This window comes from Mytilus trossulus, chromosome 1 (genome assembly GCF_036588685.1).
Source record: "Mytilus trossulus isolate FHL-02 chromosome 1, PNRI_Mtr1.1.1.hap1, whole genome shotgun sequence".
NCBI classification, from domain to species: Eukaryota; Metazoa; Mollusca; class Bivalvia; order Mytilida; family Mytilidae; genus Mytilus; species Mytilus trossulus.
The window spans coordinates 73,649,710-73,667,740 of NC_086373.1; the positions used below are offsets into that span (position 1 = coordinate 73,649,710).

The following is an 18,031-nucleotide window of genomic DNA, read 5'->3' on the forward strand; positions in this document are numbered from 1 at the left end:
AATGTGTCAAATACTAAAATCACAGGTTATTGAATCAACCATGTTCAAAAACAAATCATGTCCAAGTTGTAAATTTTTCGAAAGTTGTTTCTTTCGATGACATGTTAATTAAGGGCATACGATACAGTTTAGATCCTGTATTTACAAGTTCATGAAAATTTGCGTATATGCTATTTTTCACCTGATTAAATCAAATATGTAATAAAAAATATACTTTCATGTGCTACTTTTTGAGTAAAATGAGGTCGAAATTTTGTATATTTGCTCGAAATTCAGATTTGTGGCCGTAATTTCTTTTTCGAAAGAAAGACATAACTTTTTTGTTATAAAAGATAAAAACAAATTGTTTTTTGTTAAATAATCGGTAATTTCTGTATTTTATAATTATCTTAAAAAATAAGCAATTTTTTATTCAGAAATAACTCATATTTATCAAATGTTCATGAATTGAGGAAAAAACGTAAATTTTTACTGCATGTTTATCACAATTAAAAAAAATCCTCTATTTACAGTTTTATAAAATTTGGGTCACATAATCTCCCTGCAAAATGAAACCAAATGCCGTTTTGAAACATAGGGGTCCATGAACTCGTTTTCAAATTAAATCAGTTTGAATGATAAAAATCAGTCGAAAAATGCATCTTTTCCCGATATGTCATAGTTTGACGTCGCGAAAATAACAAATTACGTTAGCAACGTCATTACCTTCCCTGTAACTGTATCGTATGCCCTTAAAATAGAACTGCAGCTAGAGCTTTTTTACCCCTATTTCAATCATTCAAAAATTATAATATTTTTTCTATTTTTCTAATCATTAAAAGGTATAATTACACTTTTGATTTGATGTGTTGATCCTACTTATTATATAATTAGTGTGTTTTTTTTCACTCATTAATTTGGTTTATGTGTTTGGGCTAATTTTATTTTTAAATGAATATCATTGCCCATAATCTTCCACTCCTGATTTGAAAATCACATAATGACCATCCATATTTTATTTTTGTGTGAATAATTTTTGCACTTCATCTGAGGCACCAAATTAACCAAAGTAAACTACAACCAAGACATCCCTATTTATTGTATCAAAAAAAACACCAGGTATAGATAATAGTACACAGATTAGGCAAAAATGTTAAAAATTTAGTGATCTTCAGACTCAGTACTGTTTATTTGAACAAAACAGTAGGAGTTATTGCCTCTAATGGATAGTTAAACCTTTTGGGGCTTTTTGGCATTATGTTAAAAACTATAGATTGAAACTTTAAACAATAAAAATGATCAGCAATACAAGTTATTGTTTGAAAGGTGAGCGATTCAGGCTCTCAGGACTTCTCATTGCTTCTTTTGTATTCATTTGAATTATTTAAAGACACTCTTGTACAAGAAAATAATATTCAGATCAGAGTAAACCTTTGATTACTGTTAAAAGTTTTGTTTTTTGAATTTGATAGCTTTAGTTTTTAAAAATATTTTTTATTTGAATATTCAGTTGTAACTTAGAGAAAAATTTCTTTTGCCTTAGTTTTTTTATGTGTTTTTTAAACTCAAACACCAAGCTTTTTTCTTCAGATCAGTCTCCTTACTGTAAACAATTGTAATGCATTTAGCTTTAATCTGATGAATACCATATGTTTTTCAGAGAAGAAGTCCAGGAACCACATATTCTGTGTATTGAGAAATTATTTGTGGACAGTGCTGGTGTACAAACATTGTATGGCTTCTGGTTTTATCGTCCAAATGAAACCTTTCATTCTGCTACCAGAAAATTTCTAGAGAAGGTTAGTATGACTTCTTCTTATAGATATTTTCTTTGATTATAAAGGTTCCATACAAGATTCATTTAGGTGCCTCGGTGGCTGAGTGGTCTAAGTAGTTACTACTGTAATCACTAGCCAGTCAACACTGAAGTTGTGAGTTCAAACCCCGCTCTTGTGAGTGCACTGGACTCAAATCTTAATTGAGTAGGATTGTCAGTTTTCCTATCGAAGGTTATGATTTTTCTGGGCACTCTGGCTTCATCCACCAATATGAACTGGCCGCCATGAAATAGCCTAAATGCGGTGCTTAAAAGGGGCATAAAAACACCAAAAAAAAAAAATAAAAATCAAGATTCATTTATTGTAATATTGGAGTGGGTGTTATGTTCTTGATTATCATTATGATACAAAGAACTAACCAACTGGTACCATTTTATAGCAAAAAAAATGATCTTTTGATGATAAGGAACTCATTTGCAAGAACCCAAAATAAAGACTTATTCTATATACCAGATAGGTTTAGAGACAAAATCAGACTTTTAACAGTTTCAATGTACAATGCATGTCGTTCTTATTACAGGAAGTATTCAAGAGTGATGTGTACACAAACGTACCATTAACACAGGTCATAGGTCGATGTTTTGTCATGCATGTCAAGGAGTACTTCAAAATGAAACCTGAGGTATGTCAGTCCTAGTAATACTATGATACATTATCTTAAACTTTCTGTTTCCTTTTTGAATAACACCATTTATTTATTTTTGTATGTATTCTTCAAGTGACAGTTACATGTGTATTTCAAATATATCTAAACAAAATAATTGAAAGAACATTTTTTTATCATCTGCAGCAAAAGTTACAAAAAGTGACTTAAAGAGATTCAAGTTTAAATTCTTGTTTTAAGGGTTGTTACAAATTATAATGGAGAAAAGGTATGAAAAATTAAGAACTCAACAACTTAGACATTATATAATATACATATATTTTCAGGGATTTTCAGATAAAGATGTATATGTGTGTGAATCAAGATACTCGTCAAGACTCAGAGGTTTTAAGAAGATAAAGGTAAAAGTAAAATTCAGATCTTATCTTATAAAGAGAAGTTTCTGTTGATCACAATTTAAGGTTTTTTTATATAATTATTTTCAGTTTGATATTACTAACAATGAGAAATACCTCTATAACCTGCCACTGTTGCCACAGGTTGATAAAATAATCTTATACTTACTTCAGTACATTTATTTGTAGATTTGGCCAGTTCCAAGGAATGACCAAGTGATGTTAATACCTAGGGAGGTTCCCCTGGTACCTATCAGAGTAGCTTCTGTATTTGTTGACAAAGAGAAAGATGAAGCTGACGATGGAGACAATAGTGTCCTGGACAAAGTCAGACTGGTAGGTACATTGTAACAGGACTGGAGGATAATTTTTATGCATTTTTGGGGGGTTTATTTGTTAAAAAATTGAGAATGGAAATGGTGACTATGTCAAAGAGTCAACAACCCGACCAAAGTGCAGACAACATCTGAACATTTAAGGATTAGAGGAAATTATAAAATTTTATATTTCTATGTCCATTTGCAGTCTGTTTTTTGTTAAATTTAGTTAAATTAACACATATCTTAATATTCAAAGATTAAATGAAAATACCAGTAGATAATTTTGCGGGTCTTAAGAGTTTTTCTCCTCCATCAGGAAAAAACTATAATTTGAAAACCAGAATGCATAGAATCAGAGCTATACCATAAAAAGGAAACCTAAACCAAATAGCCAAATTCATCTGCAATTTTTCTATGTCAAATATCAAATGTTATATAACTTAATGCATTCCAACCTTTTTTAGCTCACCTGGCCCGCAGGGCCAAGTGAGCTTTTCTCATCACTTGGCGTCCGGCGTCCGTCGTCGTCGTCCGTCGTCGTCGTCCGTCTTCGTTAACTTTTACAAAAATCTTCTCCTCTGAAACTACTGGGCCAAATCAAACCAAACTTGGCCACAATCATCATTGGGGTATCTAGTTTAAAAAATGTGTGGCGTGACCTGGTCATCCAACCAAGATGGCCGCCACGGCTAAAAATAGAACATAGGGGTAAAATGCAGTTTTTGGCTTATAACTCAAAAACCAAACCATTTAGAGGAAATCTGACATGGGGGTAAAAATGTTTATCAGGTCAAGATCTATCTGCCCTGAAATTTTCAGATGAATCGGTTAACCTGTTGTTGGGTTGCTGCCCCTGAATTGGTAATTTTGAGGAAATTTTGCTGTTTTTGGTTATTATCTTGAATATTATTATAGATAGAGATAAACTGTAAACAGTAATAATGTTCAGCAAAGTTAGATTTACAAATAAGTCAACATGACCGAAATGGTCAGTTGACCCCTTTAGGAGTTATTGCCCTTTATAGTCAATTTTTAACCATTTTTCATAAATCTAAGTAATCTTTTACAAAAATCTTCTCCTCTGAAACTACTGAGCCAAATTAATCCAAACTTGGCCACAATCATCTTTGGGGTATCTAGTTTAAAAAATGTGTGGCGTGACCCGGTCAACCAACCAAGATGGCCGCCACGGCTAAAAATAGAATATAGGGGTAAAATGCAGTTTTTGGCTTATAACTCAAAAACCAAAGCATTTTGAGGAAATTTGACATTGGATAAAAATGTTTATCAGGTCAATATCTATCTGCCCTGAAATTTTCAGATGAATTGGACAATCGGTTGTTGGCTTGCTGCCCTCCAATTGGTAATTTTTAAAGAAATTTTGCCGTTTTTGGTTATTATCTTGAATACTATTATAGATAGAGATAAACTGTAAACAGCAATAATGTTCAGCAAAGTAAGATCTACAAATAAGTCAACATGACCTAAATGGTCAATTGACCCCTTAAGGAGTTATTGCCCTTTATAGTCAATTTTTAACAATTTTCATTAATTCGGTAAATTTATGTAAATTTTTACCAAATATTTTTCTCTGTTACTAATGGGCAAGGTTCATTATAGATATAATTGTAAGAAGCAAGAACGTTCAGTAAAGTAAGAACTTCAAACACATCACCATCACCAAAATACAATTTTGTCATGAATCCATTTGTGTCCTTTGTTTAATATGCACATAGACCAAGGTGAGCGACACAGGCTCTTTAGAGCCTCTAGTTTAATTTATTTTGTACGTCCTAAACATATGAAGTATATGTTAATATGGAAAAGAAAATATGGTATAATTGCCAACAAGACAACTCTTCACAAGAGACCAAATGAAACATAAATTAACAGTAGGACACAGTACGGCCTTCAACAATGAGGAAAGCTTATTCAGCATTGTCAGCTATAAAACGCCCTGAAATGTAAAACAATTCAAACGAAAAAAAAAAAAATACTGATGTACAAAATAATGAATGAAAAACCAAAATGTAACACAGTAACAAAGGACAACCAATTTATTTTTTTCTTGCAGGATGTTCGTATAGAAAATATAGTAGGGGAAGAAGGTTTGACCTACTTTGAACAGTTGACCTGTAAAGCTGGTTCATTTAAAATTGGTGACTGTGTTTATGCTAGATCAGCCAAAGACAGACCTGTTATTAGTAGAATAGATAAGATTTGGTCAAATCAAGTGTAAGTTAAATAATCATTAGATTATTTTTTTAACTTCTTATGAGAAAAGGAGGAAATAGACCACTTTCGAGTTCATCCATCATCTGAAAAAACTCGTCAATTATAAGCGCCTTTGTGACGTCTTTTACCAGATAGAGGGGCCTGCCTGTATCCCTGCCCTATAAACGTTTATCAAGCGTCTTAGTGATCGTCTTTGTGTAGGATAAACTGGAAATAAACTTTGTTCAGTAGGTACTTAATCACAAATTCCTAATGACAGCGGTGCAGATTGTCAATTATAAGAATTTAATTTGCCAAATAATTTGTACAATATAGCTTTATAGTTTTTCAACCACTCGCTCAATATTGAAACAGATGTCATGACGCACCTAAACACACGAGTGACGTTCACTAAAACCAAAGTTTTTGACAGAAATCCATTGAAAGTTGTCTATTGTTTCATATGATAGTTTACCTCATGTTCTAATTTTTTGAAGCACATTGATTTGTTGCTGAAAATAATTCAGTTTGATAATCATCTTTGACAGTTTATGATAATGAAGAGGAGACAAAAAAAAGAGCAATCACAAATATGTTTAATGAAATATGTTTTCACTAATTGTTTCAAAATTTATTAAAAAAATTCAAAGCAAACAATGATGACATTCTTAGTTTTGTAGAAAAGTATCTAATTCCTTTGAAAACAATGACCATTCTCCTTTCATGATTTGTGTAGTTTAATTTTAAATACTGTGGATTTAATAAGTCTTACTCAACATGATTTTTTACAGTGGGGAACCCATTATTAACAGTACATGTTTTGTATTTCCTGTTGATATTGAACATTCACCAACTCGTCTGTTTTACAAGAAGGAAATTTTCTTGACAACAACAGAAGAAACATTATCAATGAATAATATTGAAGGAAAATGTTCAGTGCTTCACATCAAGGATTACTATACCAGTAAGTTATTTGTTACAGTATTTAGCTCACCTGGTCCAAAGGGCCAGTGTGATCTATTGCTATCACTTAGTATCTATGTCTGTCGTAGTTCACAACTTTTACAAAAAATCTTCTCTGAAACTACTGGCACAATTATAACCAAATTTGGCCACAATTATTCTTGAGTGAATTGTTTAAAAAATGTATATGAAGGTCACCCCTGCAAACAAATATGTCAACCAAATAAAAAAACACCCTATCGTGTTACTAAAAAATAATTGTTTTACAGTTTTATTTGTTTGGTTTAACAATAGAAGGTGGGCATAATATTACCTTGTCTGTATGTTTGTTCATCCATCTTTCCTGTATCACTTCAAGTTTTAGTTTTAATGTACACGAAATTGTGGTTACATAAACTTGAAACTTATAGAGCACTTGTATATTTTGATGACAACTTTTTAATTATCTGACAAATTAAGGTTTTGATTTTTCGATTTCAAGTTATCTTCACCTGGAAATGTGATGGACGCATTCTTTCTTTTATCAGATTCAATAAGTAATGAGTATTAATCATTTCATTGTTTTGTTTTTCAGGTCGTATTGGAGATATTCCTGAAGATGATGTATATGTTTGTGAGTCCAAATATCTAGAACCAGAAAAAACTATAAAAAAATTAGGAAAAGGATTGAAGGTATATGATCTTACAAGTATTTTTTATAAAAAATTGTGGCTGTGTGTAAATATTTTTAAAAGGACATGCTCATTGTCCTTATGCAGATTGATAATGTAAAGTTACAATGATATCAAGTTCTGGTAGATAGATTATTTTTGTTTATTTAAAAAAAAACTAAATAGCTTCTTATTTACACATCATCTAAAATGGTTAATTTATATGCTGTAACACTTGTTAACTCTGCTAATTTTTGCAATCATATAAAATGCACAAATATATCCTAGTTTTATCCAAAGAAATCACAAACACTATTGTTTGTACTAAATTGTAATTGTACACAGTCGTTAAACATTGATATTTTTATCCTGGTAAACAAATGTATTTGAAGAAATCTCAATTATCTTTTAATAATTATGGTCTTCCTCTGATCATGTTTTCACAAGCAGTGCCCTTGTAGCAAGTTATTCTGTAATTTGAAATGATTGAATTACCTATGAATGTAATTTTCCAGAAATACACCCTGTCACCATTGGTTACGGATGATGAACTTTACTTCTTCAAAAAACCTCTTACTCTACAAAAGGTAAGTTTTATATGAACTTTAAGGTCAAGGTCACATTAACAAAAAGAAAATTTATTTCCAATATGATGCTGCTGGTTTTTTTCCAGAATTTAAGTTTTCAGAATATGTATTTTAACATTTCTGCAGTAAATGTAGTGGTATTTGGAGGGGTTATAACTAAATTTGTAACAGTAATTATATCACATCAAAAGAAATGCTTTTCTTAGTGTTTGTGTGACCTCAGATTATTTTAGTGTGACATTATAAATGTGCAGAAATGTAAAAATAGTTTGCATGGATTAAAAGCAATTGGTCAAACTTTACATAAAAGTAAAAGGTGTTTATTCACTGCAACAAGATTGCACAGTTTTAAATCACTACATTTATTTCACCTACCGTAAACTGTTGACACAATCTTAATGGACTTTTCTAATAGTTAGTTATAAATAGGGTTTTCCATTGAAAATTTTAGCCTTCAAAAACGTTTCAATTTTGTTTTAAATTTTGAGTGAAAAATGAAGAATGTACAGATTATCGAGGCTTCAGAGGGTCATTAAAACACTTGTAAGATAGAAAATATGCATAATAGATATCACAACCAATAAATAAAGACACTTGCAAATTGTGTTTTACAGTGTTCAAACATGTCTACAAAATATTGAACTTTTGAATACATAAAAGATCTTTTAAAATATGTCACTTAAAATCAATAAATTAAAAATTGTTAATAAAAGTTTCCTATATAAAGAAATTGAATGTCAAAAATCTAAAGTAGCTGTTCCCTTTAAAAATGAGATGACAGGCATTCTGAAATTTGCTATCATGTATGGATGCCTTTTTAGATCATCTTTATGAAAAATGGTAGGGAAAAATGATTTGTAGATAATACTACGATATCAACAGCAAGATGTCTACATTCTCGGAGAGAAGTTGTGTTGAAAAGGAAACAGTAATGGTTAAATCTAGGAAAATGAGAATTGCCAACTATGTTCCATGACATAATTTGAATATAAAAAATAGAAAGGGAATTGCTTATTTATGTAGAATGCGGTATTTATAATAATCCTTATATTCAGTTTCATATCTTCATAAACATACCTAGTTAGTTATTGACAATGTACATTATTGCATGTGTATTTCCAGATAAATTCTAGTCAACTTTATGGAATCAAAACTACAGTAGGGATCTGTCTGTTGCTTTTTCATTGTTTATGTATTAGAGTTATTACAGATCATCACCATAAAATACTTGTGCTGCTTTGTGTCATTTTTTTTAAATTTGTAATTTAAAAAAAAATTCAACTATAAAAAATTTCAAGATTTAGGAAAAGATTGCAAAAAAAACCAACTTTTTCTTTGTATTATATTAAAAATAAAGCATTTTGTTACTTCTTTGACTCTTTTATCCTACACAATATTACAAAAAATGCCATTTTAGTGAATATACAGATATCCATGTTTAAAAAGTTTTACAAAGTCTGAGATAAAATATTTCTGTAATGGCTCTCGATCATTCTTGCTTTATTTTGCCAACTTTAGCTTTATGTTTCATTACTCATAATGTACAGTCCTTTATGTTTTTATGTTTAGTTAGTCATTTATTCCATTTTAAGCATGACATTAATAACATTTTATTTCGTTGATAAGACATTATTTGTTTACATAGAAAGAAGGTATGATATTGATTTCTTTTATAGTGGATTTATAATTATTTGTTGGTTACCAATTTTTGTGGGAAACACAAATTAAAGTGTTTCTGGAATTACAATGTTCTATTGCCTATTACATAGACATATGCAAAACCTATCTATGAAAATCATTTGATAGACTCAAATAATCCTATAAACAGAAGTGTATAGAGAGTATAGGACAGTATGATTTTGAATCACAAGGTTTAGTCTTTAGAACCTACTTTCTGTAATTGAGAGTATACTTTGATACAGTATTGTTTATTATTGTTTTGTTTTTTACTTGTGTTAAATACTAGTGATAATGTGGATTCATTTATTTACTGAGCATCACTTTTCGTGTATTGAGGAAAACTTTTATTTTCGTGGATATTTGATTTCATTGTTTTGGCAAAGTCAGCATACATTTCTTTGGAAAATTTGTTGAACATTTAAATTTGTGGTTCCTTTGTACCCACAAATCCACGAAAATTGGTATCCAACGAATATTAATGAATCCACAGTATATAGTTAATTTTATGTACCCGATCCAGTTATGTCAATACACTGTCCCTGAATAAGAAATTTGGGGGCAGAAATTAAAAACCAGATAGTTATTATATCCGTTTAAGTGAAGTTTTTTATGCCCCACCTACGATAGTAGAGTGGCATTATGTTTTCTGGTCTGTGCATTCATCTGTCCGTTCATCTGTCCATTCATCCCACTTCAGGTTAAAGTTTTTAGTCAAGGTAGTTTTTGATGAAGCTGAAGTCCAATCAACTTCAAACTTAGTATACTTGTTGCTTATGATATGATCTTTCGAATTATAAAGCCAAATTAGACTTTTGACCTTAATTCCATGGTTCACTGAGCATAGAAAATGAAAGTGGGAGTTTCAGGTTAAAGTTTTTGGTCAAGGTAGTTTTTGATGAAGTTGAAGTCCAATCAACTTGAAACACATGTTCTCTATGGTAAGATCTTTCTTATTTAAATGCCAAGTTAGATTTTTTACCCAATTTCACGGTCCATTGAATATGGAAAACGATAGTGCAAGTGGGGCATCGTGTACTTTGGACACATTCTTGTTTTTTCTTAATCTCAAGATCAATTTTTGCATTGATGAAAAAAAAAATTAAATCACTAAACATTTTTTCCAAATGAATTATCAGTTTTAGCTTATAGTTGTTACATTTGGTATTATCTCAAGTTTAACGTTTTAAATTTTCCAAATGCCTGATGCTTGCTTGATCCATTGGAATTTGACAGATTTTCATAAAACATTTTGGTGATGTGAGTGAATAATGGTCAGTGATTGATTGATTGATTGATTGTTGTTGGTGTTTTAACGCCACTTTTAAGTGCCACATTTGGGCTATTTTATGGCAGCCACTTTTAATTGGTGGAGGAAGCCAGAGTGCCTAGAGAAGATCAAGATTGGAGTCTTGTTCCTTTAAAGTTTTTTTAAATGTTATACATTTTCTGTAAGTGTTGTGCTGTTACTGTTTTTTGTCACTAACACCAAGTTTGCTAGCTTATGCTTTAACCTGCTTCATGTCTTGATTTTCAGGAGCCTTCTCCTTTGTTGATGAAAGTAAATGAAGATACCAACACTTCTTTTGTTGAGCAGGAGTCGTTCATCGATGAGGACAGTCGATCCATGGATACCAGTATTAGTTCTGTATTCGAATCGTTTACTCCACAGCCAGAAAAACAACAAATGTCATCTTCTAGTAAAAAGGTAGTACAAAAGAACAGATCTGGGGTAATTACAAATGTAAATGTAATTGCATGGAATTGATCACTAAGTAGATTAATTTAATGTTATGTGTAAGTGAATAGAAAAAACAAAGAATATGAGCATATTTTGAATAAAATGTACTTGTAAGTTAATATTTACATTGCCTTTTCCATGTTATGGAGAACAGGGAATCTCATTCTTGATGGTTTACATTTTATTTGAATGATACAGTTTATATTGCAACAGTAATCAACAAGTAATTAATTACTTTCTCATGAAATTTGACCCACGTCTGCAAAAGAATCAGCTAATAGGATGCTTTTGGGTGTAAACCTATAGGAGCATTAGTTGTTGATATCAACTGAAAGTTTTATATGAGACACTTTCATTTATTATTTCTTTACTATTTATTTAAACTTCACGTCTTCTAAACTTTAATCCCTGAACACTATTTTTAGAGTTTACAAAATAGATTTGTATGTTCACAGAAGTGCAGTGAAGGCACTTGAATTCAAGGAAATAGGATTTTTTTTTTTTTTTATGTAATTTTTTTTTATAATTTAAAAAGGAATGGAATAAAAATGTTCAGTATTATAGCAGTTTTGATATTTTAGGCCAAACCAGGAATGAGGAGACAGATCAGTGGATATATTGTATATTCTGGAGTAATAAGAAAACAAATACAGCATGATAATCCTGATTGTTCCTTTGGGGACATCAGTCGTATTGTGGGGACAAAGGTAAAATGTGGCATGTAGCCAAGTTGCCTCGTGTTTAACTGTGCATGATGCATGACAAAGGTCCATATAGGAAAACAAAAGTAAAACTAAGAAACTCTCTATGACCATTACATATGTTTAATGTTTCCTAAATGGACCTTAGTAACATTATTTTTATGTTGCATTTTGTTTTGATTTATATAAATTTTGTAGGATAGAAAGCCACGAGTACCTAGCGGTTATATATTGTTTTCAAAGGACTTTCGCCGACAGACTCAACAGAAAAATCAATCAATATCTTTTGGTGAAATGAGTCGTATGGTGGGAGAAAAGGTAAAAATATCTAAATAACTTGATAAATGGTTTTACATAAGTAAGGAAGTCTTTATTGACCTTTAACCTCAAGAAAGTTACTTGTATATATTTTCTATAGTAATCATAGCCCAATCTTACATTTTTCTTTGATTTAATATAAAACTGGTACTATCTATAAATAAGATTTAACAATTAGGGATAACAAAACTGTGTTACTTGTTTAAGGTAAAGTGAATATAGTCTTGTCTGCATTTCTAAAGTCAAGTTGTCAGTTAAGATCACATTTTGTTACATACTAAGAATCAAAGATTACAACAATACAGGAAATGATTTAAACAATATCTGCTTATTTAAGAATAATTTTTTCCCAGAATTATGAAATAAGCTAGGTGTTAATTTTAATGAACTTTTGACATGAGAGCACAATTAAAAGTTTTATTCATTTCCGTCACAATATTTTGGCAGAAGGGTAAAAGTTCTAGAAGCTTATTAAATGAGGACAAGCAAATGGTTTATTTGCCTTTCAAATGACATTGGTTTATTGCTCATCAACCCAACACTCATCATCATAAAGTGTGATCAGAAGATATCATAGGTGAATCAAAATAAAATTGAGAACGTAAACAGGGAATGAGTCGAAGAGCATAAAACAGCCCAAGGACAACAATGGGTCTTAAACACTTCATGAGAAAATAGCGCTACTGGTGTCCTCTTTGAAAAAGTTTTATTATATACATTTATTTGTTTATGTGCTGACATGTTGTTATGTTTTGTCCATGTAGATGTATATTGTGTACTGTATATATGTATAGTAGCTCCCAAAATATTTTGTGTATTTACATTCCCTGCATTTTGAATTTTGTTTTTAACCTAGAATAGATAGATGTAAATGTGTTATGTGCTAACTTATATGTCATGTATAAACAAATACAATTTAAAAACGTCTGCAAGATTTTTTTATCAATGCGAAGTTCTAATTTTAAACATTACTTTATGGTTTGAATTTGATTATGCTGAAGTAATTACATTAATGTCTGTAATGTGTACAATTTCATTATTAATTTGAATAGGTGAGCTATTAAAAGCATGATTATTGTTAAAAAGTTTTAAAAAAACCACTGTTTTATTCACCTTAATTGAAAGTTAAACCAAAAAAAGTTGAGAAACTACATCGCGCTATTCTAAAAACCCAGAGGCATGCAAGTTATATGCTAATTTTAAGAATATTTCATTATTTTTAATTTTTGTTAGCATCATTTTCATATTTAATAGCTTTTGCATGTTACATATTCTATACATATTTAGTTACATTAGGAAATACTTTGAATAACTGATTGATAATAAATTGAGATAGTAAATTTACAATATTTAATTATCATAATAAACCATCTAATGCTGAATTCATTATCTGATTTCATCAAAAGCTATAAATGCATTGTGTGAAAATATAAACATAAGTCGTTATTGTTTCCAATATTAAAAAACCTTTCTTTGCACCTGGAGAAAAGGATAATATCTTCATGGATACTGAAAAAAAATTAGCATGAATTTCCTGTTTTTTTTTTTAAATTTAGATTTCATAATTAAATAAATAAATTAATATCCTTCAACAGAAATCCGAACAATTATTGTGTGAAGTTAAAGGTACAGATTTTGAGAATTTATAGATTACTTTTAACTATTTATAAACCAGTCTTTTGATTTGATTACACCACTTGCCATTCAAAGTCATTCCTTGTTAAAAAAAAAAAATAAGGGGAAAAAAAAAAGAAATAAAGAAACTAAAAAAAAAATCATATAAAAAGTTTGATCTGTTCTTTCATTGTCTCTTTCTTATAATATCCCATAATTAACCTAACAGGTTAAAAAGTTTAGTAAAAGTAAAATGAATAACTCATAACTAATCTGCTGTAAAGGTGTTCCTCTGTAGAGTCATTCGATCTAATCACCGTTGATTCAATATTTTATTTTACTAAATCCTTTTCAAAAATGAAGTAGAGTATAAAAAATCAGAATGGACTGTCTGCATGACATTGCATTGTTCAGCAAGATTTTTTTAGAAATCTTGCACCTTACTGATTAATCACAGAGCTAATGGATGATAAAATGCAGAAGAATTTTTTTCTTTCCCATTGTAATATTGTATTATTTAACATTAAACAATAAGTGATAGAGTTAAAATTCTTGGGATGCAAAAGTTCTTATTAAGGATTATTTGAAGTGTGTCAGGCCTGAGGTAACAAGTTTCTGGAAGCCTTAAAACTACTTAAACATTAAGAGTGAATCTTAGTTGATGTTAAAAAGAAGATTTTAAAGGAAATCAAGAACAAAAATTGTTTAAGAATGAATCTTAGTTGATGTTAAAAAGAAGATTTTAAAAGAAATCAAGAACAAAAAATTTATCAAAGTTATCATTCTTTACTGTTGTTGGGCAAAAGTAGTTAAACAATAAATGTAAGATTTTTAAGAAAAAAAAAAAAAAGGATTTACCTTATCTAAAAATTGTTTAACTTTGCATGCTATATGATTTCTTTTTACTGTATTCAACTTTTAGTGGAGAAATTTAAGTCTTGATGAGAAACAAATGTATGAAGGTAGAGCCAAGAAAATAGCAGAGGAACAAGTGGCTAAGCAGCAAGAAGCTGAACGTGCCTTCAATGAGAGTCTTTCACAACAGCAGCAGCAACAACAGCAACAACAGAGTCCATGGGGAGATCTATCAAAGATGTCTCCCTCGATATCTAGACCTTCCACACCAGCTCAAGGTATATATCTAACTGTGTCAATATTGTTTGTCTTGTTCAATGTAAATTTGCACCTCGAAAATTGTGTTTGTTTCCAGCCTAAGAAACTGGTATTAATATGACTCATTTATAACTGGTTTATCAATACTGTTTAATTCAATACAAGAGAATAATATTATTCTTATATTTAGTAAGGGAAATGATATTTGCCTTTGGAGTTTTGAAAGTAACATGTTTACACTCTTTCAACCAAATGTTATGCTTCTTACTATGAAAAACACAGATCAAGTATGAATGTTTGTGGTGTCCCCTTTACAGTTCTCTGAATCTGTAATCTGAACAATATGCAGTGTTGGAGACATGCTTTTGAATAAAAATTTAGACTTACATTTCCCTTAGATCACCAGGAGTTTCACCTGTGAAATATTGCCTAAATGCTGTTGATGATATGTAAAAGATTTAGCTACTTACTAGAAAATTGGTCAATAAATGTATGGAACAAGTTGTAAATATAGAGCATTTTGTATTAACTAGACATGTAAAATGACAACTACATGGTAGTCCAAAACTTTGTTAAGTCTTGATAAATACAGCATAAGGTTACTTGGGATTGAGTATTGAAACAAAAAAATTTGGGTTATATTGTTCATTAGATAAATGTACAATGCCTTAGTTTCTATTTATTTTTTCAAATGATATTTCATTTCCTATAATATGGTTGAGTGGATTGATATACTCTGCTTTGGCAAAACCAAAAAAAAGCTTTTTATTTTAAAAATTTTCAGATTAATTAATAGGGGCTGCAACCATTTGTATTTGAAATCTAAGATTTTAAATATGGAAGAATTCTAAGCACTTCATTTAACCTTTATTGAAACATGTTCAAAATAAAAGAGCATCTCTTCTTGAAACAGAACATTTACTTAATATGCTAACAACTGCACTTCATATCTGATCTGACCACGAATATTCAACAATGTCCAGTCGTTTCTGATGATTTTTTTCAAATGGTACACCAAATGTTTCCATAGTCTGCACATGAAATTGGGTGTTAGGCCTCAGCACTTTTGAAATTTGTTAAACAAAGTCACAATGTTGATATATAACTCACAATTTTGATTCAAATGTGTAGGGTGTACAACTCAAAAAAGAATTTTCTATTATTTTGGTTTATGCATATATCTAAATCTTTTAATTAAAAAAACTTTAAAACAGTTTCTAATTATCCCAAAACACAAACACAGCTACTCCAAAAACCTTTATAAAATAAATTAAATGTGCAAGTTAAGTATTTAAAATATTTGACATCAAATCTGATGTAATGAAAGCATGTTTATATTGTTGTAACTTTTTAAGCATGACATCCCGTAGCTTCTTGTTGCGGATTTTTATTTTTGCTTGCATGGTTCATTTGCTTTCTGTTGTTTCACCCTAAATAAAGGTTATACAAATGGATATCATCCAATGCAGAGAGGAGCAACACCACCCAATCAGAGATTTATGTCTCCATACCAGCAACAAGGTTTTCCTGGAATGAGACCTATGGGACAAGGAGGTTACAGTCCCTCCCCTCAGTATGCTCCCCACCCTCATGCACAACCGCATGCTAATGTGCCTCCACAGTCTATTGCAGGTATGACTGAAGTCAATGTATATGTATGAATAGTAGGAACTGTGGAATTATTGGGTTATTAATATGTCTTACCATGTTTTTAAGAATACCATGTGTCTTCTCTGTTACCTCTGTATCCAATCAGGTTCAATTTTAGCTAAGACTTTGTTAAATATTATTATACAAAATTGTAAAGATTTATTTCAATGATCACAGCAAAAGGAAGGCACATTTTTTTAATACAAAAGAACAACTGTTTTTGGCTCAGTGTTAAATTACAGATTCTTGTTGAGCCAATTTTTCACTTTTGTAAAAATTATTTGATAGTATGAATATTTTAATTAATCTTTCCACAGTTTCCTCAGCTATAATATGTTCTTACCTTTTACAAAAGATGGTGAAAGTAATACTTTTGGATTACAGAACCTGTTATAAATTGAAGTCAGATTTATTATGTCTAGACTAGAAGTGTTGATACTCCATCCTTGCTGTCAATGACGATCTGTTCAGTCGCATCAACATCATAATGAATGGTCTGAAAAGGATCTGAACAGTTCTGAATTGACTGCAAGCAAATTGTCTAAATCTATGAATTGTTGAAATTACCGCAGATGATAAGTCTGAAAATTTCAATAAGTCTCAGGAGAGGGCATTTGTGTTGTACAGACACATCTAGTTTTATAATTCAAATTTCATCAAGCAAGTATTAGTGCTGGTTTTGGTTTTTATTTCAAATCCAAGTTATTATAGGTATGCATGTATGGTATTGCTAGATTGTTGTTTTGATGTAATAATGTTTTGAATATAATGCATATAAATTGTTTTTCTAATAACATCTAAACAGTTTCCTATAGAATAATTCTGACTTTTTCCTTTGCTAACAGTATGTGTCAAACTAAACCTAAGAATAGTCCTGACATATCTCTTGCTAAGAAAGATTGTGTCTAAAACTGTAATCCAGGGATCTCTCTTATCTTAGTTATCTTTTGTTTAATACTGATTTACATAAGAGTGAGTGGTCTGATAAAAGGAATAAACATTTAACAACATGACAATCTTTTTCAACATTGCATGGAACAATGCAGAGCATGTAATCTGCCAGATTAAATAATGAAGTAGTAACATAAAAAAATTTGACACTCGATTCAAAAGTAAAACCAATAAAATGTTACAAAACTTAACTGAAATTAATAAACTACAAATATTCTGATATTCTTATACAAGGTACATTTACAACCTATCCTTTTTTTCTTTTCTTTTTTTTTTTTAAACAAAACAAGAATATGTCCCGAGTAAATGCCCGGGCCACTTGCACTTTAATTTTCTATGTTCAATGGACCGTGAAATTGGGGTAAAAACTCTAATTTTGCATAAAAAGATCATATCATAAGGAACATATGTAATAAGTTTCAAGTTGATTGGACTTCAACTTCATCAAAAACTACCTTGACCAAAAACTTTAACCTGAAGCGGAACAAACGGATGAATGGACGTACAGACCAGAAAACATAATGCCCCTCTTCTATTGTAGGTGGGGCATAAAAAATAATTTTCAATGTAGTTACCAAGTTTTTGATTTTATGAATTGTCGAACAAAATAAATAAATTGGTTCCATAAAGACCTGACAATGTTATGTGAGTATTTGCTCCAGAATTGCATGGTTAACAGAATTTGTTGACGTTTCTGTTTATAAAATGAAATCCCT

The 18,031-nt window shown here is 30.4% G+C and overlaps 1 protein-coding gene across 13 annotated transcripts in view; it reads left to right on the forward strand.

The window, feature by feature from the left end:
* The window catches only part of LOC134684573 (protein polybromo-1-like), a 46,512-nt gene that overhangs the window by 25,922 nt on the left and 2,559 nt on the right, over nucleotides 1-18,031 (forward strand). For 5 of the 13 annotated variants that reach the window (XM_063543871.1, XM_063543914.1, XM_063543884.1 and 2 more), the window contains 13 exons: nucleotides 1,640-1,778; nucleotides 2,338-2,439; nucleotides 2,748-2,822; nucleotides 3,006-3,152; nucleotides 5,211-5,371; nucleotides 6,142-6,314; nucleotides 6,888-6,985; nucleotides 7,479-7,550; nucleotides 8,673-8,708; nucleotides 10,765-10,959; nucleotides 11,550-11,675; nucleotides 14,524-14,734; nucleotides 16,155-16,346. In XM_063543871.1, coding sequence (XP_063399941.1) covers nucleotides 1,640-1,778; nucleotides 2,338-2,439; nucleotides 2,748-2,822; nucleotides 3,006-3,152; nucleotides 5,211-5,371; nucleotides 6,142-6,314; nucleotides 6,888-6,985; nucleotides 7,479-7,550; nucleotides 8,673-8,708; nucleotides 10,765-10,959; nucleotides 11,550-11,675; nucleotides 14,524-14,734; nucleotides 16,155-16,346 — 1,727 coding nt within the window. Of the gene's footprint in view, nucleotides 1-1,639; nucleotides 1,779-2,337; nucleotides 2,440-2,747; nucleotides 2,823-3,005; nucleotides 3,153-5,210; nucleotides 5,372-6,141; nucleotides 6,315-6,887; nucleotides 6,986-7,478; nucleotides 7,551-8,672; nucleotides 8,709-10,764; nucleotides 10,960-11,549; nucleotides 11,676-11,867; nucleotides 11,988-14,523; nucleotides 14,735-16,154; nucleotides 16,347-18,031 lie in introns of all 13 variants that reach the window. The other 8 variants (XM_063543893.1, XM_063543900.1, XM_063543907.1 and 5 more) reach the window with 8 other exon arrangements.